The sequence below is a fragment of the Lutra lutra genome, chromosome 13 (genome assembly GCF_902655055.1).
Source record: "Lutra lutra chromosome 13, mLutLut1.2, whole genome shotgun sequence".
Taxonomy (NCBI): domain Eukaryota; kingdom Metazoa; phylum Chordata; class Mammalia; order Carnivora; family Mustelidae; genus Lutra; species Lutra lutra.
The window spans coordinates 7,807,838-7,834,956 of NC_062290.1; the positions used below are offsets into that span (position 1 = coordinate 7,807,838).

The 27,119-nt window shown below is 43.5% G+C and overlaps 1 protein-coding gene across 2 annotated transcripts in view; it reads left to right on the forward strand.

Moving 5' to 3' along the window:
• Positions 1 to 27,119, forward strand: part of LOC125084066 (histone-arginine methyltransferase CARM1-like) — a 278,327-nt gene that overhangs the window by 170,927 nt on the left and 80,281 nt on the right. For both annotated transcript variants that reach the window (XM_047701178.1, XM_047701179.1), the window contains exon 5: positions 9,947 to 10,057. In XM_047701178.1, coding sequence (XP_047557134.1) covers positions 9,947 to 10,057 — 111 coding nt within the window. The remainder of the gene's footprint in view (positions 1 to 9,946; positions 10,058 to 27,119) is intronic.

Genomic DNA, 27,119 nt, shown 5'->3' on the forward strand with positions numbered 1-27,119 from the left:
GAAAAGATGCCAGAGTCGGCAGAGGAAAATGCTTTCATTTGGTATGAAAGCAAAAGGCAGCTTTCAGGGAGAGCCAAAAAGACTGAATAAGCAATGGTCTCAGACTGTTTGTTTTTTAGGGCATTTGGGAACGAGGGAGCTGGGGGCTTTAATGTAAGAGACAGACTTCTAGCCAAGATATCTGTGCCCAAAAGCCCACCTCTGCATCTTTCGAGATGGTGACACGTGCCCTTAATTTGTTTGAAGTTAATTTTCAGTTGGGGTACGGACCCTTATATGGTGGCTGTAAGAGTTTAGCGACCTACCATGGGCAGAATCTTAGCACAGGATCTGAATGCTGCAGACCGGTGTCACCAGGGAATCCGAATCCAAGATCCCTGGCACTTTGAGGATATGACTCACCCGGACTCGTTAGGGTAATGGGGTTCTGTTCCTGTAACAGTCAACCCCCGGACCTCGGTGGCATAAAAAACTTCAGGTATCTTTTAATCCGTTAGGGGTCAGCTGAGGGCCGTGCTTTGTCTCATTCTTACCCTGGGACCCAGACTGAAGGAGCAGCCTCCACATGCACCATGGGGAGAGGCATGAGTCTTAACTGCCCCCCCACCCCCGTTCTTAAGCCTTCCACCCGAAAGTAACCTGGGGAGGGTGTTTCTGACCACAGTACATGGGCTGAAGGAAGTCACGTGGTCACTCCAAACTTTAAAGAGCAAGGGAGTGAGATTCTACCATGTGCACATAAGGAGAACCAGAAATAGTTGGTAAATGGCACTAATGACCATCATACCAGATGCCACTTTTGCAAAATCATTAAAGAAGGGACAGATTGCTAAGGTGATATTGTCAGTGCATCAGCTGTGCATGTGAGGGAACTAGAGAAAAAGGAGAGGGGTTTGAAGGATTAATATTTCACTGCTATGGTTTTATCGGTTATCTTACTATTAATTTCTGCCTGATGGACTGCCTGCCCACCGGATGCAGGCCATTTTAGAGCGTTTCTGGGATTGAAATTTTAAGACTTCATGTTCCTTCTAGGGCAGGGCCATGCATGAAGGACCAATCTGGAGCAGCTACTGACTTTGCTAAAGAATTAGACAGACTGCTTTATGCAACAATAATTTCTAAAGTAGGTGACTTTGTTTTAATATCTGCTTTCCAGGATAAGAATGTAAGTAGACAAACAACATAAAAATCAGTAAGAAGCAGTTTCATAGGGCCCAGCAATCAGTTAACAAGCAGTTATAAGTACTGACTAGAACCTGATCTTTTCTAGCACTGGACCAGGAATTGGGCTCTGATGAACTTAGAGCTTGGGCTCCACCTTTCACTTGCCTAAATCTGAGCTATGGACAGACACTCAGATTCAGTGGTGGTTTGGGTTTAAAATTTAGAAGTGTCAGATGCCCAGAAAAGACAGGACAACAGAAAAAAAAAAAAGCCAATAAACATATTGGATTTCATATAACTTCCATAACTTTCTTAGCCTCAGTTCCCTAAATCATAGATTAGAGGCTTAGGTGCTCATACTTTATCAGGGTGGGCAACCTCAGGAAAGCATGAGTAAGGGGGAGTGAGGCTGGGAAGGAAGGAGAGGGGGAATAAGAGAGCATATTACTGAGCTCGCCACAGCTCTATGAAAAACTGATTGCTTGGTGTCTTCAAGGAGGCCGCATGAAGCCAGTTTATCTCCACACAGTTCATCTCCAGGGAGGAAAAGAGAATAATGTGTCCTTTGGCCACCATTTTGCATTGGTCAAAGTTCACCTCCAGGGGGTGGCCACGCCCTTGCACTTCAAGGGAAGGTGCATGAGGGCCAAGCAGGCGCTGCAGTGCTTGCCTCATGCCTCAAAAGCAACAAGGAAACTAAGGCAGGAGGCAAGGAACAAAATGCATGGGGCCTGAGTGGGGAGAGCGGTTTTGTCCTACCAATGACCAAACTGAGGAAGGAGGGGAGCCCGCACAAAGACCCCTTCGGCAACGGTGGCTGGAGCCGCCACAGGAGCAGCCATGCAACATGGTTCCAGCCATTGAGGATCAGCACAGCAATCTCTAGGGCCACGCCAGGCAAACAGCAAGGCAAGTGTTCCATTCTGGCATGACGCAAAACCCGAATACGTTATAAACACCACCCCGGCCAGGGACCCAGGAGTCAACCAAGAACTTTTCTTTTCCCTTCCAGTCTCCACATCCTTTAGCTTCTGTTAACTTAGCATTTTTGCAACTCTTCCATTCCCCTCTGTCCTCCAGCTCATTCTTAGTTCTCCTTCTCAGCGTACCTTTCGTGGAATGTTGCCAGGCTTCCAGTTAGTTTTCCTTCTTGGACCAGAGTGAAAATATCTTTAGCTTTACCCAGGAGAAGCTCCCCACCCAAGCTGGCTAGAACAGTTGAAGGTGGTAGGACTCCAGGGTATTATAACCCAGTTACTCTGAACATCACACCCTAGTGTAACCACATCCAAAAAAGGAAGAGGCATCTTTTCTGTGTGTCTGTGTTGGGGAGGAGGAAATATTTCCTAAAGGCCACCAGCAGATACCCCCTCAGGTCTCATCAATAACATTGTATCACACACCCAAGCCTCAAGGCATCTCTGGCAAGAGGAAGGGAACCAGCTAGGATTGTGCTAGATGGTTCTGGATCCCTCCCTGAGACTGGGGATGGTGAGCTGCACACAGGAGGGTAAATACTAATATTGGGGTCCTGATCAGAAGGAAGAGGAGACTGACGTTGGTAAGGAATCACCTAGATCTGCTCTGCATCCTCTGAGCTTGTGCCCTCCAATGCATGCCACCAGTGTGATGCCATTAAAATGCAGCTATGAAAAATTTCTCCTGTTAGAACATTTTAAGATTCTTCTTTGCTTGAGGATCCAGTTCAAGGTCTTGGTCTTGTACGTAAGAGCAAGTCTGCAAGCAAGTATCTGCCAGTTTCTCCAGCTTTTGGTTGTGCCATGTTCATGCCTCAGCCACGCCCCTCCTTCTACCTCTAGCACACAGATCCTCCTCCTGAGGAAATTTCCTATCTCCTAAATGTGACTGGCTCTGTCATTCACAGGTGCTCCACTTAATCCCTCAACGCCAAGAGCACAACATTGACTCAACTTTCAATTTTCACTGCTCTGTTTACCTCAACGAAGTCTTTCCAGACTCCTTGCTGGAATATTCTTCCTTCATATTCTCGGTGTGCCCTTTATGTCATTCGATCATGGCCACTGTAACACACTGTTGTGCTTCTTTCTCACACATTTCTTTCTCTGTGTTTATCTCTGCATTTCCAGCACCTCGCAGTGCTTGGCATGTCGGGTAACACGAGACATTTAGTAGATGTCCAGTGAGTGTCTAAAGCTTTAGGGCTAGGTGTGCTCCTCTGAGACCACTGGCAGCGTACGAAGGGGTTAAGCATCGCAAGATAAACTAAGAGCGATAACATACTGTGTTTGCCATAATCATGGGAGAACTGGTGAAAGGCGGTTAAAAGATCGGTGATGGGTTTATCTAGCCCCTCCCAGGAGACGAAGCAGGATGAAGCAAGGGTTCCTAAGCACTAATTATGCATTATTTAAATACAGAGAGCTCTTTGGTTGAAACCAACTTGCACTGCACAGCAGATGTAGAACCCTGTCTAAGAGAGCTATCACGGCAGGGTTCTTATACCATAATGAAAGCGCTAATTATCTGTACAAGATTTAAGTCTTCACGGCAAAGGCCATCAAGTGATGTCTTCTGCAGGTCTTGAGATGATTTGGAATTTTTCTTCTCTGACCGCAAAAGATGGTGCATTTCCTTTATTCTGTTACCGCCTAGAAGCTTTTTAATCCTCTGTCAGTCAAGAGTTGGGATACTGGCAGAGTCGGGTGCAGTCTATGGGGATAGATGGTCCGTGGCAGGCAATGACGGTAGTGTGCACGGTGCTACAAGAGCATGGGGCTCGTATCACCATGGGCGGTTTGGTGGGAGTGTCTGCACTTGTAATAAGATGCTGGCTGGAAGAAGCACGCTAGCCATGGAAGTGGACGGGTGGGCTGGGCACAGAATTTAGGTACACTGGGCAAAGAAAAATTACAGGTAAGGGATTATAATTCAGAGCAGTTATTGATACACTCAAGCAAAGAAAGAAAGAATGCGTAAAAAATAATAATTGGCATAACTCAAGGAATGGATTGTAGGATGGTCTGGACCTCACTCTTGGAAGACAATTGCAAAAATGCTGGGGCAAACAAGAAGGCTGCATGTGGCCAGTATTACTGTAGCCCGAGCAGTACAAGGAATTACAAAACTAGAAAATGAAGGCAGTGATTAAGAGCACAGGGCTTGAATTAGGTACATTGTTGGGTTTTTTGTTTTTTTTTTGTTTTGTTTTCGATTTCTGCCATTTATTAAGTACACAACTTGAACTTCATCAGATTCTCAGCCTCTTTACAACATGGAGAAAATAACAGTGCTCTGATTATAGACTTGTCATCACAAGTAAATAAGGTGATGCCTACTAAAGTACTATACAGGCACAGCTACATAATGAGTATAAAACAAATGGTACATGTTTACTTTATTTTTCCTCCATTATTCAAGAGTAATTTTGTTTCACACTTCCATAAAGACCCAGAGATTCCTCATTAGTTTTAATCTAGTAAATCCAAATAAAGAGCTTTGAACCCACTTGGAGCTTTTTTAGCCCTGTCCAAACATTTTGTAGGATTTCGTTGCCCAGGAAAGCCACTAGAGCATGTAATTAAAATCATCTGTATAAGCAAAAGGATGACGCTATCTTTAATATTTTTCAAAGGTTTATTTACAAATACCCAGAATTTTGGGCCACTATTACATGGACCAGTTGCCGACTTTTCCCTATTCAGTCTGGTGGGAATTTCACAGCATTTTCTTATGTTCCCCCATATATGCCCCAAATCAGCCATGTCTTCAGTTCCTGCCTGTGTATCCAGGGGCAGCAGGGGATGAATTCTCTCTCCAGAGGAGTGTTGTCCACAAAAGCCAGCTGGATCATAGTGTAATGACAATATGGCAATATAAAAAAAAAAAAAGCACCCTTTGAAGGATGTTTCAGATCACTAGATTGGAGAGGATGTATTATGCTGGTAGAAGGTATTTTCTCAGGAGGTAATATTTTCTGGGTCATGAACTGGTTCCCTATTTGTGGTAGTGAGACACTATATTTATGTATCCAGTTTGGTCAACAGAGATTTAGTGAATGTCTCTGCCACATGCCAGACCCTGAGCTATTATCAGGGATTCAGTAGTGGGTGAGGAGCTAATGGAAGTCTGTCCCTTGATCAACCTTACCGTCCAGGGGAGCAGACATTAATCAAATAATACTCACTATAACTGTGATGAGTGTTATAAAGGAAGGCCACAAGGAGGTAATGATAAGAAAGCATACAATAGGAGGACTTTTGTTCTCATGAGAGGGGAGCGAAGAGTAGGGACATCTTCTCATGGAGAGCCATTTGGAATCTGAAGGATGAGCTGGAGCTCAGTCAGGTACTCTGCAGGAAAGCAATGGCACACCCAACAGGAGGCTTTAGGAGAGCTAGATAACAGGACTGTATTCCAAGATGTGCACAGAGTTCAGGGAAGCAGCACAAGGCAGCGGTGAACCTGCCTGGCACTAGTGAGAGTGGAGACCAGGCAGGATGGTCATAGCCGTAAAGATGGAAGTCCAGTAGGTGCTGTGGCTTTGGGTAGAGGGGACATCCAATCCATGGAGACCCAGGAAGGAGGAAACCAGAAGAATAAGTCATCTGACCTCCCTCTCCTTGCTTTGACTTCCTCTTGTTCTTTCTCTTGGCTGCTCCCACCTGGAGTCCCATAGCAAGGAAGCCATTGGTGTGGTCTACATAGGTTAGACTCCTTACAAAGAGAAGGTGGAGCAGAGTGGAGCACAGATCTGGAGGGGCAAATAGAAGAGATCTGGCATGATGAGCACTGAGTAGGTAAAAAAAAAAATTATATATATATATATATATTCCGTAGACTCACATCATAGAGTGTGCCGTGGGGTGCACCCCACGCAACGGGAACAGCATGTACTAAGGCCCTGTGGCAGAAAGGAACATGGAACCTTCCAAGAAGCCTGCTTCTCGTGGTCACAAGAGTGGCCCAAGGGATCATAAGGAGGAAGGACAGGAATCATGATGAAAAACAGTAAGTGTCAGGTCTGGGAGGTGGCTTGGAGGCCAAGAAATAAGAAATAAGCCAGGAAGCAGAAGTTAAGTTGGGTGAAACGATTCAGGATAAAAAAGACTTGAATAAGCCAAGGGCATCCCAGGCGTGGCCGCTTCGGTTGCTAGTTCTGCATGCAAGAACACTCCCAGAGTTAAATGGCTGGAAGGAGTCATAAGCCTTTGCCAGAGATGGTTCAAAGCAGTGCTGGAATGAGGAGACTACCCTATTCAGTCATTGCAGTCAGTCATGTAGTCAGCAAGTATTTATGAATGGTTTTTGTTTTCCTGTTATACTAGGGGCCGAGAGAGAAATAATATGATTCTTGTCTCTGGGGAGCTCACGGGCTCAGCAGGGAAGGCAAGCATGTAAGGAAATACTTCCAGTATCATGCAGTAAGTGCCCCTTAAGGAGCTTCGGACCCGGCACAGAGAGCCCAGCCTGGACTGACTGTCCGGGTAGGGCCGAGAAGGTGTCCCAAAGATGTGATCTCTCTGCTTGTCTTCCCTTCTCTAGTTAGGGAAATGAGATGAGGGTTTTCACCCAGCTGTAAGCCAACTGCCAAAGCAAACAGTCTCTCAATCTCAGTGGTTTAATGTAACAAAATCTGTAAGATCTTTCTTTCTCATGCCATGGCCACTATGTTCTGAGTGGCTCTTCCCAAAGGGGTGACCCAAAGGTTCAGGCTCTCTGGAGCTCCAGCAGGCAGTTGGCAGGGCCGCTGCATTAGTAGCAGAGAGTGGGGGGAAGGCACAGTGCACCCTCAGCTGCCTTCCCCGGACACTGGTCACTCCCCCTCACGCTCCATTGGGCCAAAGTGGTCCAATGGCCACGTGGAGATGCAAGGCAGTGGGAAATGGAGTCTAGGCTCCAAGAGAGCATGAACCTCTGGTGGGCTGTCAGCTGCCTCCATAGCAGGGGATGGTACACCAGAAAGCCCAGAATCAGGGAAAAGCAGGCAATTGCTGAGAGAACATTTACAGAAAAAGAAGCCAGGGAGGTCAGTCAGCTGGATTGCTGAGACCGAAGGACAACATGCCAAGGAGACGGAGACCTTCCCCCTAGCTGTGTGGCACCACTGGTGGTGTCTACTCAGGGTGTGCTTTGATCAGATTTTCATCTCTACACAGCGCACCCTTTCCTCTCATCTTTTGCTCCACGGAAAGGCCACGATGGTGTGGAGGCCGAGCACTGTCCAGCTTTGCTGCTTATCAGCATGGAAGCTGTGTCTCCAAGCCTCAGTTACCTTATTAAGAAAATGGGGATAAACTGTACTGCCCATCCGCAGGAGGCTTGATGAGCAAATAGATAGTGTCAGGAGGATGTCCTTTAGAAATTGTATCTGTTTTAGCATCCACTCTTCTCCCAGATTTAGAAATCCCAGCTGGAAAGGATAATACATTTCCATTACCGGCTAAATATTTGCTTCAGCCTCTATTTTTTTCACCAGAGAATTTATTCTAAGCTCTCCAAAGCTTTTTTCCCAGTGTTCCGTGGCGTATATAGACAAGGTAAAATGTTCCTTTCACTCCACATCCTCTTCTATCAGCCCCAGACTGAAAATCCCTTTATTAACTTTTTAAATACACAAGTGGAAAGCAGATGGCATTATCTAGATAATGCTAGCAAAAGATCAGACTCTTTTCCAAGGCTTATGCTCTGATTTGAAATAACCAAATAAAATAAGGTTATTTTGGCCTGAAATTAGATATTGAAATAAGGTATTTGGAAAATTGCCATAGTTTGTAAATTTTCGTCTCTTCTCTAGATATGGTCTGGGTCTGTTAGAGCATCTTCTACCAAATGGACTAATTTGACAAAGGTTGAACCACGTACATCAGGCTCCCTCCCATCTCTGACCTTTTTCTCTTTCTCCCTGTTACCATTCTCCTCCCTCTCCTAAGTGGCAAATATTACTTTGGTTTTAATCTGTAGCGTCAAGAGAACTAAAAACAGTGTCCTAAGATGGTCCACAGGTCCACAGGTCCATAGCACCATAATAAAAGAGACATCATTCACACATTTCTGGGGTACCTGTCACCAGAGCAAGCAGGTGCAATTTCCATTGTTTAATTTTGCATCCATATTTTGGACCGAACGTGGAATCTTAAGTTTTATATTTTTATTGATTAAGGTTCCAAAAAGGTTCTTTTGGATCTGGTGTATCCTTGGGGCAGGGAGGGGAGGTGGCTGTCAATTATACTGTCCACCTTAATGGCCTTCATTCCCTAAACAGCGGTCATAGCTGTTCTCGGAAAGGAGCAGGGCCCATGTGAAGATGTATTTCCAAGGGAGGATGAGGGGACGAGAATGTTGGTATTTCTAAAAGTATAGACAGCCCGACAGCAAATTCCAGAGCCTGGGTGACATTTTAAATTGGTAATGTTCCTAATTACCCAAACCCTAGGAAACCGTATGGAATACAGCCACAGTTCTAGAATTAATATAAGTGAGCGCTGTGAACCCGTCACTAACAGCATGCTCTCTTAGAATAATGGCAGAATATCTGTGTCAGCACAGTGTGGCACTGCAGTTAAAACACACAGACATGCACGCACACACTGGCTTGATAGTTCCTATTTTTTGGAAAAATTTACCTTCTGTCAAGTTAAAAGAAAAATTTTTTTCTAAGTCTCCTACAAAAAGTAATACGAAGTAATACTTTGTTTCCTTGTCCAACATTGCTATTGCCATCTCTGCATTAAAATGTCAGATTTACGAAGATGAATATAAGTAAACAGCGTATGGTTTTATGGAACATGAGCTTGGAAGGCAGAAATGCCCAGATTCAAGTCCTTCCTCCCCTATCTGCTGCTAGTTGAACTTGGGCTGGTTGGTCAGTGTCTCTGAACTTCAACTTGGTCATTTCTAAAATAGACATGATAATGCCATTTGCTCAAATGTTTATTGTGAGGATTTGGGGCCAATCAAAATGTTTTGCTCAAAGCTGGTGCCAAAAGATGCTAAGAGTCAAGGTCGTTGGTGTGCCAGGAGCCCTGTGGCCTGAAATCGACCGTCCGATTGAGACTTGGGCCGGGGCTTTGGCAGTGTTTGGGGATGGGACCCAGTACATGCCATCGACCTCTTGCTCTCAGCGTGTTTGTCCAGGTGTTGGGCGCTTGTGCTTGTGAGTGCACAACTAAATGGTGATTTTCTTGATTTAAGTCCTAGGTTTGAACACAGAGAGTAGAAGAAAAGTGTCTGGAGATTCCACGTGTCCAGTGTCTTAATACCCTTTTACCTTCCATTTATAAACTTCCCCAACTTCGTGGAGGGGCCTGGATAAAAAGCACATACCTCACTTTTGGATTTCTGAAGACTTTATCTTCCATGATTTCTGAATAAATAAAAAGAATATATGTGTTTATATATATAAAATTATATACAAAACATAAAAACAGTTTTCATTTTCTTGGTGCTAACAGATTGGGTAAGCAAGCTCACTCATGGCCCTTTACTTTTCTTGGCCCTAAATGTCCTAAAAGCAATCCATGCTACAAAGAAACTCTGAAAATAGGAGCAGTGGTTTGAAAAACACCAATTACGTGCCAAGTGCTTTGTACACACTTTATGTTCATTAATCCTACAGCCAAACTTAAAAAGTGGATATTACTAACCCCATTAAACATCTGAGAAAAAGGCTCATAGAGATTCATAACTTGGCCAAGGTAAGAGCACTTATAAGTAGCTGAGCTCGTATGTTCACTAGGTCTGATGGCAAGGCTCGGAGTTCATGTTCTCACCCCTCTCTTGTCTTCGCTTTCCCTTCCAGGTTGTTCTGGACGTTGGTTGCGGATCCGGAATACTGTCATTTTTTGCTGTTCAGGCTGGAGCTAGGAGAGTGTATGCTGTTGAAGCCAGTTCAGTAGCACAATATGCTGAGGTAAGGGGTTGTATTTTTACAGCGGCTACTAACCAGATCTTCGGTAAACTTCAGGGGACTGGGTGATGGGCTCTTCCAGGTGGGTCATTGGAAGAATTTTTTTTTCACCAGTCTGATTTTCTTTTTTTCCCCCCATTGGGATTTTACTGCTGCAAGAAGCCAGACTTCATTGTCATAATTGAGAGGAAAACAAGTTTTTAAGACATTTCACGATCCTGGAAATAAAACAAAACTTTCTTCTTCCTCATCCACTGGGTGGCAGGTGGGCCTGGGGGAGATGGATGTTTTCTTATCTTTAATGACCTACTGAGGTGAGGAATCAGACCTCCCTGGAGCTAGATTCATTTTGTTCTTAAGTGCTGTATGGACAACAGCTGTACCACTCACTTTAAATTTTACTTTGAGCTTAAGGAGCTGTTGCTCCATGGTTGTATTTGGACAGATAGATGTCTGTGTTTCAGGGAGTTTTTTTCAGATTTCAGGCTCTGATTGGAGGATAGGGCGATGCTTTGTTTTAATATAGCCCTCTATTACCATTATGAAATGTGTACAAATATTAGAGAATAAGTCAAAGTCAAGAGTCCGGTAATAATGGCTTTTGGTAATACCTGGATATAGTAATAACCCAGTCACGGCTGCACGGATTTGATGGATTTGCACACGTGCCTGAATGGTCATGTGCTTGTCATTCACACTGGAAGGAGGCCGGAGTTTTAATGAGGGACAGGATGACAGAGAGGGAAGCTTGCCTGTTCCTTCTGATGAGCATCGCATGATGTTCTCCAGCCCTGGACAACTGGTGGCTCAGGGTGGCAGCTGGCTTTGGATTGAGTGAGCCAAGAGGGACCAGAGACAGGTAGACCAGTGTGCCATGTTTGGAAGAGAAGAATGCAAGAGCCTAATAGCTGGCAGGTTGTTGAACTCTTTTTTTCCTTCCAGCAAATGTTGGATAAAATATTTTTGGTCATTTGCTCCTTCACCAGTTCTTAAACGTTTTTAGTGAAGATTAGATACATGCAAAAGAATATTTGTCAAATGTGTAAGTGTAAAGGATCATGATGCATTGATCATGGGCCTTGTACCTCTTTTCAGAAGTGGGCCATTAGCTGGGGCGCCTGGGTGGCTCAGTGGGTTGAGGCCTCTGCCTTCGGCTCAGGTCATGATCCCAGCATCCTGGGATCGAGCCTCGCATCGGGCTCTCTGCTCTGCGGAGAGCCTGCTTCCTCCTCTCTCTGCCTGCCTCCCTGCCTGCTTGTGATCTCTCTCTCTGTCAAATAAATAAATAAAATCTTTAAAAAAAAAAAAAAAGAAGAAGTGGGCCATTAGCATTTCCATTAAAGATCTATGTGACTTGTTCTGATTGCTTCTCCTTTCTGCTTTAAACAGAGGTAACCACAGTCTTGAATTTTTGTTTCATTCCGTTGTTCTATAGACTTTTACCACATGTATTTCTGACCGTAAAAACAAATCCCTTATGAACTGTTCATAAATGGAATCATCATGTATGCATTCTTCTATAATTTGCTTTTTTTTAATCCCATGTGATGATCATTTTGTGGATGCATACAACTGTTGTTTACTTATCTTCAGTGCTGGAAACTGTGCTCTTGTATGGGATGCCTCAAGTTGTTTGCTCACTGTTCTGTTGGCGGACTTACGGTGGCCTCCATTACAGAAGTGTTGTTATGAATATTCTTGTACAGCACTCCCCATTACATCTCTGCTAGAGTTCCTCAGCATCTATACAGCAGTAGAATTGCTGGGTCATAGGACAGGCCTACCTTCAACTCTGCTCTGTAATTCTCACTTGTTTTCCAAAGTGGCTCTTCCAGTTTTCATTCCCTCCTCCAGTAACCAAGAATGCCATTGTTCTACAATTCTGTCAGCACTTGATATTGTCAGACTTTCGAATTTTTGCCCATTTGGTATTTATGCTATGATGTTTGCAGTTTTAATTTGCATTTTCCATTTACTGATGACTTTGAGCAACTTTGCAGAGTGTTTTGGCCACTCTCTTCTGTAGAATACCTGTTCAAGTTTTTTGGGGTTTTGGGGGACAATTTTTATTTTGAAATTTTTTTTTCAAATTCTGATTCATTTGTAGGAGTGATTTCTATATTCTGGATATTAATCATTCCAGTTATGTATGTGGAAAATAGCTTTTTACAGTTGGTATCTCACCTTTTCTCTTTCTTTATGGTCCTATTAGTCTTGAAGTGTGGAATTCTAAAAAAGAAGAGAATACAAGCTTATGAGGAGAGAACCTTATAGTTAAAGTGCTTCCACTTAGATTTTCATAAATCTGAAAATACGTTCCTAAGGATTAACTTTGTCTCAGGTGCTGCTGCTCAGGTGCTGCTCAGCCATTCAATCATAAGTTCATTCAGTCAGCTCCGACAATTCTGGGTTTTGGGAATATAAGAGTAACTACTGATTAGGGTCTATTCCTGTCTTCAGAGAGGTTCGTTCTTTCTTTCTTTCTTTCTTTCTTTCTTTCTTTTTAAAGATTTTATTTATTTGACAGATAGACGGAGATCACAAGTAGGCAGAGAAGCAGGCAGAGGGGGAGGGGGAAGCAGGCTCCCCACTGAGCAGAGAGTCCTATGTGGGGCTTGATCCCAGGACCCTGAGATCATGACCTGAGCTGAAGATATAGGCTTTAACCCACTGAGCCACCTAGGCACCTGAGAGGTCCTATTCTGATAAGAGATTGATCCTGTTGTGCTTTGTATCAGACACGACCCCAGAAAAAGAGTAGCATAAATCAGGGACTTTCTTTTTCTTGTACATTTTGTGTTCTCATATATTTTTTTTTAATAATTTTATTTTTTTTTATAAACATATATTTTTATCCCCAGGGGTACAGGTCTGTGAATCGCCAGGTTTACACACTTCACAGCACTCACCATAGCACATACCCTCCCCAATATCCATAACCCCACCCCCTCTCCCAACCCCCTCCCCCCATCAACCCTCAGTTTGTTTTGTGAGATTAAGAGTCACTTATGGTTTGTCTCCCTCCCAATCCCATCTTGTTACATTTATTCTTCTCCTACCCCCTTAACCCCCATGTTGCATCTCCTCTCCCTCATATCAGGGAGATCATATGATAGTTGTCTTTCTCCGATTGACTTATTTCGCTAAGCATGATACCCTCTAGTTCCATCCACGTCGTCGCAAATGGCAAGATTTCATTTCTTTTGATGGCTGCATAGTATTCCATTGTGTATATATACCACCTCTTTATCCATTCATCTGTTGGTGGACATCTAGGTTCTTTCCATAGTTTGGCTATTGTAGACATTGCTGCTATAAACATTCAGGTGCACGTGCCCTTTCATATCACTACATTTGTATCTTTAGGGTAAATACCCAGTAGTGCAATTGCAGGGTCATAGGGTAGTTCTATTTTCAACATTTTGAGGAACCTCCATGCTGTTTTCCAGACTGGTTGCACCAGCTTGCATTGCCACCAACAGTGTAGGAGGGTTCCCCTTTCTCCACATCCTCGCCAGCATCTGTCATTTCCTGACTTGTTAATTTTAGCCATTCTGACTGGTGTGAGGTGATATCTCATGGTGGTTTTGATTTGTATTTCCCTGATGCCGAGTGATATGGGGCACTTTTTCATGTGTCTGTTGGCCATCTGGATGTCTTCTTTGCAGAAATGTCTGTTCATGTCCTCTGCCCATTTCTTGATTGGATTATTTGTTCTTTGGGTGTTGAGTTTGCTAAGTTCTTTATAGATTTTGGACACTAGCCCTTTATCTGATATGTCATTTGCAAATATCTTCTCCCATTCTGTCAGTTGTCTTTTGGTTTTGTTCACTGTTTCCTTTGCTGTGCAAAAGCTTTTGATCTTGATAAAATCCCAATAGTTCATTTTTGCCCTTGCTTCCCTTGCCTTTGGCGATGTTCCTAGGAAGATGTTGCTGCGGCTGAGGTCGAAGAGGTTGCTGCCTGTGTTCTCCTCAAGGATCTTGATGGATTCCTTTCTCACATTGAGATCCTTCATCCATTTTGAGTCTATTTTCATGTGTAGTATAAGGAAATGATCCAATTTCATTTTTCTGCAGGGGCTGTCCAATTTTCCCAACACCATTTATTGAAGAGGCTGTCTTTTTTCCATTGGACATTCTTTCCTGCTTTGTCAAAGATGAGTTGACCATAGAGTTGAGGGTCTATTTCTGGGCTCTCTATTCTGTTCCATTGATCTATGTGTCTGTTTTTGTGCCAGTACCATGCTGTCTTGATGATGACAGCTTTGTAATAGAGCTTGAAGTCCGGAATTGTGATGCCACCAACTTTGGCTTTCTTTTTCAATGTTGCTTTGGCTATTCGAGGTCTTTTCTGGTTCCATATAAATTTTAGGATTATTTGTTCCATTTCTTTGAAAAAAAATGGATGGTACTTTGATAGGAATTGCATTAAATGTGTAGATTGCTTTAGGTAGCATAGACATTTTCACAATATTTATTCTTCCAATCCAGGAGCATGGAACATTTTTCCATTTCTTTGTGTCTTCCTCAATTTCTTTCATGAGTACTTTATGGTTTTCTGAGTATAGATTCTTAGTCTCTTTGGTTAGGTTTATTCCTAGGTATCTTACAGTTTTGGGTGCAATTGTAAATGGGATGGACCCCTTAATTGCTCTTTCTTCTGTCTTGTTGTTGGTGTAGAGAAATGCAACTGATTTCTGTGCATTGATTTTATATCCTGACACTTTACTGAATTCCTGTACAAGTTCTAGCAGTTTTGGAGTGGAGTCTTTTGGGTTTTCCACATAGAGTATCATATCATCTGCAAAGAGTGATAGTTTGACTTCTTCTTTGCCGATTTGGATGCCTTTAATTTCCTTTTGTTGTCTGATTGCTGAGGCTAGGACTTCTAGTACTATGTTGAATAGCAGTGTTGATAACGGACATCCCTGCCGTGTTCCCTGACCTTAGCGGAAAAGCTTTCAGTTTTTCTCCATTGAGAATGATATTTGCGGTGGGTTTTTCATAGATGGCTTTGATAATATTGAGGTATGGGCCCTCTATCCCTACACTTTGAAGAGTTTTGATCAGGAAGGGATGCTGTACTTTGTCAAATGCTTTTTCAGCATCTATGGAGAGTATCATATGGTTCTTGTTCTTTCTTTTATTAATGTGTTGTATCACATTGATTGATTTGCGGATGTTGAACCAACCTTGCAGCCCTGGAATAAATCCCACTTGGTCGTGGTGAATCATCCTTTTAATGTACTGTTGAATCCTATTGGCTAGTATTTTGGCGAGAATTTTTGCATCTGTGTTCATCAAGGATATTGGTCTGTAGTTCTCTTTTTTGATGGGATCTTTGTCTGGTTTTGGGATCAAGGTGATGCTGGCCTCATAAAATGAGTTTGGAAGTTTTCCTTCCATTTCTATTTTTTGGAACAGTTTGAGGAGAATAAGAATTAGTTCTTCTTTAAATGTTTGGTAGAATTCCCCCGGGTAGCCATCTGGCCCTGGGATTTTGTTTGTTTGGAGATTTTTGATGACTGTTTCAATCTCCTTACTGGTTATGGAGATGTTCAGGCTTTCCATTTCTTCCTGGTTCAGTTGTGGTAGTTTATATGTCTCTAGGAATGCATCCATTTCTTCCAGATTGTCCAATTTGTTGGCGTAGAGATGCTCATAGTATGTTCTTATAATTGTCTGTATTTCTTTGGTGTTCGTTGTGATCTCTCCTCTTTCATTCATGATTTTATTTATTTGGGTCCTTTCTCTTTTCTTTTTGATAAGTCTGGCCAGGGGTTTATCAATCTTATTAATTCTTTCAAAGAACCAGCTCCTAGTTTCGTTGATTTGTTCTATTGTTTTTTTGGTTTCTATTTCATTGATTTCTGCTCTGATCTTTATGATTTCTCTTCTCGTGCTGGGTTGAGGCTTTCTTTCTTGTTCTTTCTCCAGCTCCTTTAGGTGTAGGGTTAGGTTGTGTACCTGAGACCTTTCTTGTTTCTTGAGAAAGGCTTGTACCGCTATATATTTTCCTCTCAGGACTGCCTTTGTTGTGTCCCACAGTTTCTGAACCGTTGTGTTTTCATTATCATTTGTTTCCATGAATTTTTTCAATTCTTCTTTAATTTCCTGGTTGACCCATTCATTCTTTAGAAGGATGCTGTTTAGTCTCCATGTATTTGGGTTCTTTCCAAATTTCCTCTTGTGATTGAGTTCTAGCTTTAGAGCATTGTGGTCTGAAAATATGCAGGGAATGATCCCAGTCTTTTGATACTGGTGAGACTTGATTTAGGACCAAGAATGTGATCTATTCTGGAGAATGTTCCATGTGCACTAGAGAAGAATGTGTATTCTGTTGCTTTGGGATGAAATGTTCTGAATATATCTGTGATGTCCATCTGGTCCAGTGTGTCATTTAAGGCCTTGATTTCCTTGTTGATCTTTTGCTTGGATGATCTGTCCATTTCAGTGAGGGGAGTGTTAAAATCCCCTACTATTATTGTATTCTTGTCGATGTGTTTCTTTGATTTTGTTATTAATTGGTTTATATAGTTGGCTGCTCCCACGTTAGGGGCATAGATATTTAAAATTGTTAGATCTTCTTGTTGGACAGTTCCTTTGAGTATGATATAGTGTCCTTCCTCATCTCTTATTATAGTCTTTGGCTTAAAATCTAATTGATCTGATATAAGGATTGCCACTCCTGCTTTCTTCTGAAGTCCATTAGCATGGTAAATTCTTTTCCACCCCCTCACTTTAAATATGGAGGTGTCTTCGGGTTTAAGATGAGTTTCTTGTAGGCAACATATAGATGGGTTTTGTTTTTTTATCCATTCTGATACCCTGTGTCTCTTGATTTGGGAATTTAGCCCATTAACATTCAGGGTAAGTATTGAGAGATATGAATTTAGTGCCATTGTATTGCCTGTAAGGTGTCTGTTATTGTATATTGTCTCTGTTTCTTTCTGATCTACTACTTTGAGGGTCTCTCTTTGCTTAGAGGACCCCTTTCAATATTTCCTGTAGAGCTGGTTTGGTATTTGCAAATTCTTTCAGTTTTTGTTTGTCCTGGAAGCTTTTAATCTCTCCGTCTATTTTCAATGATAGCCTAGCTGGATATAGTATTCTTGTCTGCATGTTTTTCTCATTTAGTACTCTGAATATATCATGCCAGCTCTTTCTGGCCTGCCAGGTCTCTGTGGATAAGTCTGCTGCCAATCTAATATTTTTACTATTGTACGTTACAGACTTCTTTTCCCGGGCTGCTTTCAGGATCTTCTCTTTGTCACTAAGACTTGTAAATTTGACTATTAGGTGACGGGGTGTGGACCTATTCTTATTGATCTTGAGGGGGGTTCTCTGAACCTCCTGGCTTTTGATGCTTGTTCCCTTTGCCATATTGGGGAAATTCTCTCCAATAATTCTCTCCAATATACCTTCTGCTTCCCTCTCTGTTTCCTCTTCTTCTGGAATCCCAATGATTCTAATGTTGTTTCGTCTTATGGTGTCACTTATCTCTCGAATTCTCCCCTCGTGGTCCAGTAGCTGTTTGTCCCTCTTTTGCTCAGCTTCTTTATTCTCTGTCATTTGGTCTTCTATATCGCTAATTCTTTCTTCTGCCTCATTTATCCTAGCCGTGAGAGCCTCCATTTTTGATTGCACCTCATTAATAGCTTTTTTTATTTCAACTTGGTTAGATTTTAGTTCTTTTATTTCTCCAGAAAGGGCTTTTATATCTCCCGAGAGGGTTGCTTTAGTATCTTCCATGCCTTTTTCAAGCCCGGCTAGAACCTTGAGAATCATCATTCTGAACCTTATATCTGACATATTACCAATGTCTGTATTGATTAGGTCCCTAGCCTTTGGTACTGCCTCTTGTCCTTTTTTTTGTTGTGAGTTTTTCCGCCTTGTCATTTTGTCCAGATAAGAGTAGATGAAGGAGCAAGTAAAATACTAAAAGGGTGGCAACAACCCCAGGAAAATATGCTTTAGCCAAATCAGAAGAGATTCCCGAATCGTGAGGGGGGAGAAAGGGGATAAAAAGGGGTTCAGAAGAAAAAAAAAAAAAGAAACTATTAAAAAAAGAAAGCCGATAAAAAATATAAAATGGAAAAAAAAAATATATATATATATATATTAGATAAACTATTTAAAAAACGTTAAAAAAAGAAAACGGTAACAGTTAAAAAAAATTAGCAGAAGAAGGAAAAAAAATTGAAAAAGAAAAAAAAATTAAATTAACTGCAAGGCTACAGAATCATGGGGAGAAAGCCATGAGTTCCTTGCTTTGCTTTCTTTTCCTCTGGAATTCCGCCGCTCTCCTTGGTATTGAAACTGCACTCCTTGGTAGGTGAACTTGGTCCTGGCTGGGTTTCTCATTGATCTTCTGGGGGAGGGGCCTGTTGTAGTGATTCTCAAGTGTCTTTGCCCCAGGCGGAGTTGCACCGCCCTTACCCGGGGCCGGGCTGAGTAATCCCCTCGGGTTTGCTGGGTTTGCTTTCGGGAGCTTTTGTTCCCTGAGCGCTTTCCGTAGAGTCCGGAGGACGGGAATGAAGATGGCGGCCTCCCAGTGTCCGGCCCGGAGAAGCCGAGAGCCCGGGGCCCCACTCCTCAGTGCGCCCTCAGAGAACAGCGCCCAATGACTCCCGTCACCCTGGCCTCCGGCCGCGCTCCGAGCTGACCGAGCCTGCGACCGGTTCAAGGCAACCCCGAGTTTAGAGCTCACTCCTCGGCTCTGTCTCTGTAGCCGGCTTCCCCGTTCTAATACCGATAAGCTCTGCGACACTCAGACACCCCCATCCTTCTGTGACCCTATGGGACCTGAGGCCGCGCTGACCCCGCCTGGGCTTCACCCCAGTTAAGCCTCTGGAGCGATGTCCCTCAGCGGAACAGACTTTTAAAAGTCCCGATTTTGTGCTCTGTTGCTCCGCCACTCGCCGGGAGCCGGCCCCTCCCCCCGCGGTCTATCTTCCCCGTCGCTTTGGATTCACTTCTCCGCCAGTCCTACCTTGCAGAAAGTGGTTGATTTTCTGTTTCTGGAATTGCTGTTCTTCTTCTCTTCGATCTCCCGTTGGATTTGTAGGTGTTTGTAATCTTTAGATAAGGTATTTAGCTGATCTCCCGCTACCCGAAGTAGTCTCAGCTGCTACTTCTCCGCCATCTTGACTCCTCCCCCTGTTCTCATATATTTTAAGGTGATTCAAGACCTATTACATCTTTTCAAAACCTTGAAAACCTAATGCCCTTGGTTATAGTATTTTAACGAAAAACAAGAAGAAATTAGCTAGAGACATCCTTCCATTTCCTAGCTGTAACCTGCCTCCATCCCCAGCATAAACTTTCAGTAATCATCAGCACACCATGGGAGGAGACATTCTAGAACTGTCTGTGTGATTGGTTTCTCCAAGAGAATCCTCTTCCTGATTAAACATATCAGTAGGATTGTTGCCCTTCTTACAGAGTGGAGCTGCCCTCACAGGCACTTGTACCCAGAGTGTGGCTGCTGTATAATTATAAGGGTCTCTAGCAAGAAGCTAATCCACAGGAGAAGAAAAGAGAAAGGATTCAAAATTTTAAAACTTTTAAATTTTTAAAATATTTTTTTTACTATGTTGTGTGAGTCACCATACAGTACATTATTAGTTTTTGATGTAGTGTTTGTGTACAACACCCAGTGCTTCATGCAGTCCATGCCCTCCTTAACACCTGTCACTGGGCTCACCCATCACACCCTTCTCCCATCTGAAACCCTCAGTTTGTTTCTCAGAGTCCACAGTCTGTCATGGTTCACCTCCCCTCCAATTCCCTCCTTTCATGTTATAAACTATTTAAAACTTTTTACATGATTTGAAACTTGAAATAATTTCAAACTTACAGGTAACTTGTAAAAATAGGAATAGTTCAAAGGCTACCCCAATTCTTTTTACCTAGACTCACCAGTTTTTTCACATTCTACCCCATGTGCTTTATTGTTGACTCTTGTTTTCCTCTCCTCCCCTGACATGGCTAAGTATGCACACATGTACCCATGTTCACACATATGGGGGTAGATACAGAGATGGATGTGCACACACAGGTTTATTTTAGCAAGTCACACACCTGCACGCACAGGAGTAGGGGGAGGAGGGGCAGAGGAGGGAGAAGAGAGAGACAGAATCTTAAGCAGGCTCCACGCCCAGCACAGAACCCGATGTGGGCCTCGATCTCATAACACTGAGATCATGACCTGAGCCGACATCAAGTCATTCATCTGAACCAACTGGACCCCCCCAGGCTCCCCACACACACACACTTGTTTTCCCGAGTCAGTGATAGATGCATCATGGCTTTTTATCCTCGAACATTTCACTGTGTGTTTCCTAGGATTAAAGCTATTATATAACCAAAGAAGAACCTAATTTAAAGGTGAAAAAGGCGCTGTACAATAACTTGTCCGTTGAGTCTTTCGATGTTACTGATCAGCAGGTTCGGGGAGGCCGTGGCGCGAGCGGGGAGCCTTTCGCTGTGGGTGTGGAGGGAGGAGAGTCTCTACTGAACCGCATCTCTGCCTATGTTTGATTTCCAGGGACGCTTGAGTTTTCAAGCTTTAACACCAATGTTCTAATGAATCTCCAGAGCCATAATTTTATGTTCTCTTTGGTTTGGGCTTCTGTAAAGGGTTTTTGTGTTTCCGTACTCTTTCTTTTCTGTGTCTAGCTGGGGCAGGTTGGAGGCAGGGGTGGCTCTTCAGATGCTCTGGGGACTGCACAGAGCCCTTGACGTCCTTGCCGGCAGGTCCCTTTGGCCCCCGAGACCATCCCTGCGTGGTGCCCTAAGGACAGGCTAATTATAATGCATTCAGGGCCAAGCATGATTAGAACCTTCTCAGAGGATGGATTTAGTGCCAGCCTGGCCCCTCCCGATGAAAACCATGGCCTCTGCCATGCCTCCGGCTGCTGCCGTGGCCATCATGAGAGGCTCCTTTGGGCCAGGCCTTTTCACCCTGGGGGAGGGCGATCCATACCAGCTCTAGATTTCTGCTTCTTACACTGACACTCGTCTGCACAATTTGTGGATGGCAAAATGCAAGTGTGAACCGCACACAGAAGATTTTCCCTCTAAGAATAGGCTTTCAGAGCAGCTCAGCACACAGTGCATGGTGCTCCTTTCGACCTTTTCATTATTTGGTAATTGAACCAGCAGACATTTAATTCTTTCCTCTGGAGTCTTCATTAAATTGCTCGGAAAAGATAAAATTGCAACAAGAAAGAAAAATGAACAAATTTAACTACCATCGCCTGTGCCTGGATACTCCTTCTCACGCCAGGCTTCTGGGCTTTAAGTAAACAGCATATTTTAAAATTGCAGTGAATTCAATTTCAGTTGCTTTCAATGGCTCAAACTGATTTTGTTAGGGCTGACCCTCAGTCAGAAGGATGATGTGAGCGACTCCTTGTCTGGAGGGCACGTACATGGAGTCATTTTTTGCAGGATGGTCATGAACTTGCCCAGGTACAGCCACGTGCTCTCACCCTGGGCCCCATCTGACATTTCTGGGTCAGTAATAAGAGATCATCCTTTTCCATGGAACAGGGCAGAACTAAATGTCTCCCATGGGTTTCCCAGCCCACCCACCTCAAAATGGTAGCTCTCTCTTGCTCTCTTTTTCCTTTCTTATGTATGAAACATAGAGAAGAACCTCCAGGATCATACAGATCAGGTGGAAAAGAAAAAGGCATTAATCAAATGTATACATGTATACGATCAAGGACGGGGGTGTTCCTTATTTTCAACTGTGTGCAAACACAGGTCACGTCTCTCCATCTAATTCCTCAGAGGGCCAGGAGAATAAAAGACTATGATCATGAATAGATTTGTAAGCGATCATGAATAGATTTGTGTTTTAAACAACTTAAAACAAAGCTCTCTGGCACCGAGATTTAACAATGTTCTTAACTGTTATTGGGCCACTTACAAATTAGACTTTCCCGATACATTGTTCCTACATATGCCTCATTAGGATGATTTCAAAGGAGTCAGACCAGGTCTTTCTAGGTGATGGGGCAGGGAAAGTAAAGGCAGGTGGAATTGGAGCCACTGTGTTCTGCCTTTCTAGACCTGCTGGATTCATGATCTAGGGTGGCTCTGTTTGAAATGGGAGCCACGACACACCTGTGGTTGTTTTTGTTTCAACGCACATTGGTTTTTAAAAATGAAATTCCTCAGTCACCTCAGCTGCATTTCAAGGGCTGGGCAGCCCCAGAGGCCAATAGCTGTGGAATCGGGCCGTGCAGAGAGAGAGCGGAGTCCATCAGCGCAGAAGGTCTTAGTGGGAAGCACCGCTGGCGAGGAAAGGACACGAGGGGCCAGACTCACTCTGTCGGCATGTGGCAGCTGGGCTGAGGGCTGTGTTCCCTGCCAGGTACTGGGGGCCCTGGCCAGATTGGACTAGCTCAGCGTTAGGGAAGGTGCTTTCCCCAGTTCCTCATGCTGTGGTCATTGTTTATTCCCTGATTTATGTGTAAGATCTGTCATAGGACAGGTTCCCTAGGAAACAGACGCTGATGCAGAGAGCTGTGTGCTGGAACTTTGTCACAGGGGCTCTCGGGGCCTGATGTGTGTCGAAATGAAGGAGGCAGGATAGCACTGGCCAGAGGAGGCTTTAGGTTGCAACATGGTCACAGTAAGGTGCACATCTAAGTCCCCAAGGTGACGCTCCCCGTCGGACTTGAACCTCCTCGAGGCAAAGGCCTTTACGTTCCACATCTTCTTTTTTATGTACGCTCCCTTAGGAAGGGCTGTGGCTGGGAGCCATCATTGCCAACTTGCCAGCAGCTGGGGGAAGGAGTCCCATGGTCCTGAAGCAAGCATCGGTCACAGCAGGTACTACAAGATCGAAATTCAGGATCCTAACTTGGGGCTGCAAAAAGGAAGCTGGAGGAGAATGGAGTTAAAGATGTAATAGGAAATCCAGGAAGTGACGGAACAAGTTGTATGACACTAAAAGCTTAGCCAGGCCACAGGGCAGTGGGTCACGTGTGCTTTAGGTGGAGCAAGATCTTCTAGAAATGGACTGCACCACCCGACATGATATGCCTTCTACTGTCCAAATATCCGAAGCCCTGTGAGGACACAGAGTACATGTAGGACATGATCTCTTCCCTCAAGTAGTTTACAATCCATTTGGATTTCAAACAAGTGAAGTTCGCCACAAAGGACATTGAGTGCACCTGAGTGTGTGTGAGTGGCAATGATGAGAAGCGACAGTGCCAGGAACAATTCCTGTCTGCTGGGCAAGTCAGGGAGGCTCTCAGAGAGGAGATGGGATTTGAATAGAATTCTAAAGGATGAAGGAAATGAAATGCTGTCCTTTCACGCTTCACCTCTTACTGCCAACAACAACCTTTATGGAAACCCTTGGATTCTTGGGCGGTTTGTCACCTTAAATGGGTGGATGATCTCTTCACAAAATGCATTGAAGGCCAATTATTGAAAGGTACTTCTCATGTTTAATCTTGAACAGTAGGATAGAGCATATACTTTGAGGTTTTCTGAAATTATCCTGATTTCAGCTCTTTGAGCTGGCTTTTTTTCCCCCAGTATTTTTAGTGTCTCCTGCAGCTTCCTTCTTTCTTCTCATTCTCCAGATACCAAATGCCTGAGTCATGAAGTTCCATCCAGCCTATCAACACTTTTTATTTTTGCACTGACAAGAAAAGTTAAAAGGTGGCAGTAAGGAATCGCTGAAGGAAATAATACTAATGAGCATTTTGCCCAGTGGAACATTCAGAATTTAGGATGCATTTCCACATCTATAAACACATAGTTCTTCAGGACTAATCTGTGAGGGGCTTGGGGCAGATAATATCATCCCCATATTACAGATAACAAAGAACCTTGAGGAAGGTTGGTCATGGAGATGGGACACAGCTTGTGAGACACAATCCCTTCCTTCCACCTCCTTCTCCAACATCCAGGTAAGCAGGGGCTCATGGTTCCCGTGGAGGTAGAGAGGTTCATGGGTTGACTAGAAGCTGGAGCTCCTACCCCGATAACTAGTTCTTCCAGAAGCCAGGAGAAAAACCATCTTTTTCTTCATGAGGAACTGATTTCGAAGAACTTCAACAGGCAGACGGGTCTGCCATAGAAGAAGGAAACCATCCTCCTTTGGCAAAATGACCCAGTAACACGCTCAGAGGAGCAATTTCAAGAAGTCCATGTTTGGGGCGCCTTGGTGTCTCAGTCAGTTGAGCATCCAATTCTTTTTTTAATTTTTTTTTATTAACATATAACATTTTATTAGCACCAGTGGTACAGGTCTGTGAATCGCCAGGTTTACACACTTCACAGCACTCACCATAGGAGCATCCAGTTCTTGAGTCTAGCTCAGGTCTTGATCTCAGGGTCATGCTCACAGCATCCTGCTGTGCTCAGAGCAGAATCTGCTTCCCCCCAATCCCTCTGCCCCTCCCCTGCCTTGTGCACACACATGCAGAAGCTCTCTTTTTCTTTCTCTCTCAAATAAATCTATAAAAAAAAAAAAGAAGTCCATCTAGAATGCCACTGCATTTGCCACAAAACCCTACCCAGGAAATAAGAACCCTTCTTACCGCTGGATTGGTGATTGACAAGGCAAGAAGGCATATGGCAAAAAACATCTATGCCTCCTCATCTCACTCAGCACCCTGTTCCTCATAAGGTAGGCCCTGAACATCTTTGCTGGCATTAGAATTGATGATTCTGGAATCAGGCAGTGTGGGGTGTGTCTTCGATCCTTAGCACAGTGGCCATGTGATCTTGACAAGTGTCCGTGTGACTTTGGCAAGTATTAGTTTCTTATTGCTGCTATAACAATTGACACGAACTTGATGGCTTAAAACAACACAGATTCACTACCTTGCTGTTCTGAAGGTCAGAAATATGAAGCAGATCTTGTGGGGCTAAAATTAAGGTGTCACAGGACTGCCTTTTTCTGGAGGCTCTAGGGGAGAACCTACCTTTTGCCTTTGCCAGCCTTTAGAGACCGCCCACATTACTTGCCCAGTGACTTTGGTTTTCACCATCGTCTTCTTTTCTCCCTCCCGCCTCCCTCCTGGAAAGAACCTTGTGTTTATATTGGGCCCATGGAAACCATCCAGCATACTCGGCGCATCCCAAGATCCCTAATTTAATCAGACCAGCAAGGCCTCTTTGCCATGTAAGGTCACATACTCAAAAGTTTCCAGGGAGTAGGATGTATATTCTTTGAGGGGGGATGGGCACATCATTCTGTCTACCATAGTACGTTACCTCATTTTCTCTATCTATAAATTTGTAGATAGTCTTGGTCCCTTGTGTAGGTGTTTATGAAGATCACCTGAGAAAATTGGTACAGAAATTAGCACAGTGCCTGACATTCTTTAGCTTTTGTTACCATTGTTGCCATGGCGATTATCAAGACTATTATGGGGCCTCATTTCATCCACGTCTCTGTATAAATCAACCCAACAGAGATCATGGGAGGGGGTATCACCAGGCAACAGTGGGAGGTGTGGGGCCAGGCAGAGCACCTTTTTTTTTTTTTAAAAGTCTGGGTTTAAATTGCATGTTGAAGTTTCCTTTATGACTTCTGTTTACAGCCCAGGTGATTACAAGATGCGGGGGCTCCGCATCGTGCCCAGCCCTTCTCGGAGCCTTTGTACACCTGCCAGAGCAGTGTGTTAAGCAGCTTGGTAACATCTGGGTCTCGGGAGAAATTCATAGCTGTTTCTAAATCGTTTCCCCAGTAGAAACTGTGCTTGCTGACCCAAATATTCTCAGACGGCCTCAGGTGTGGTGGCTATTGAGAGAGGACACAGCAACTTGGGCACCAGGGAATAAATAGCAAGGTGGCTCCAGACGAGGTTGCATCAGGGTCTCCTGCAGGATTTCTGTAATACGCATTGCTGGTCTCCAACCCAGAGTTTCTGAGTCAGTAGGTACAGGCATGTGGTCCAAGAATTTGCATTTCTTTCAAGTTCTATGGATGTTGCTGCTTAGTCAGGAAACCACACTTTGAGAATTACTGGGATTACATAACATCAGAGATGCAGCAGCCCCGGGAAGGGATTTCCCATAGTGTCTGAGTTGGGGAAGTAACCTGCCCCAAGCTCCCTCCAGTGACAGCAACACCCCTTTTCTAGGATGCATAAATTTTATTACGTCCACTTTAGTAAACAGTCCAGAAAGACTGGAAGCCTAATACTAAATGCATTGTGCACATCACCGAGACTTCGTCAAAAACAGCTGAATGGACTTCAATTTTTTTTTAATTTTTAAAAAGTTTGCGTTTATGTTTAACCTCAATTTCCTCATTTTCCCAGTTGTATTGAGAAATAATTAACATCCATCACTGTGTAAGTTTCAGGTGTGCAGCATGAGAGTTTCACTTACAGATTTTGTGAAATGATTACCTCGGTAGGTTTAGTTAACATCTGTCATTTCATATAGATACAATAATAGGAAAGAAGAAAGGAAATTTTTCCTTGTGATAAAAATTCTTAGGATCTAGTCTCTTCTCTGTCATACAACAGTGTTAGCTATAGTCTGTATCGTCTATATACAGTCTAGTACTTATTTCTAAGTAGAAGTTTGTAACCTTTGACCTCCTTCCTCCATTTCCCCACCTCCCCACTGCCACCACTGGTAACCACAGATCTGATCTCTTTTTCTCAAGACTTTGGTGGGATTTTTAGTTTTGGTTGTGTTTACTTCTTTAGGATTCCACACATAAGTAAGATCATAAAGTACTTGTCTTTCGCTGTCTGACTTATTTCACTTAGCATAATCCCTTCAGGGTCCATTCATGTCGTCACAAATGGTAGGATTCCCTCTTTTTTATGGCTGTGTAATATTCCATTGTGTGTGTGTGTGTGTGTGTGTGTGTGTGTGTGTGTGTGTATCACAACTCTTTTATCCACTCTATTATAAAAATTGCTGCTGTGAATATGGGAGTACAGATGACTTTCAGGTTAGCATTGTAGCTTCCTTTACACCTGCTCCCTGCATTTTTTTTTTTTGCTTGACTGAGGTATAACTGATATTTTGAAAGTGCAATAAAATTAATGTATACATCTTGAAAA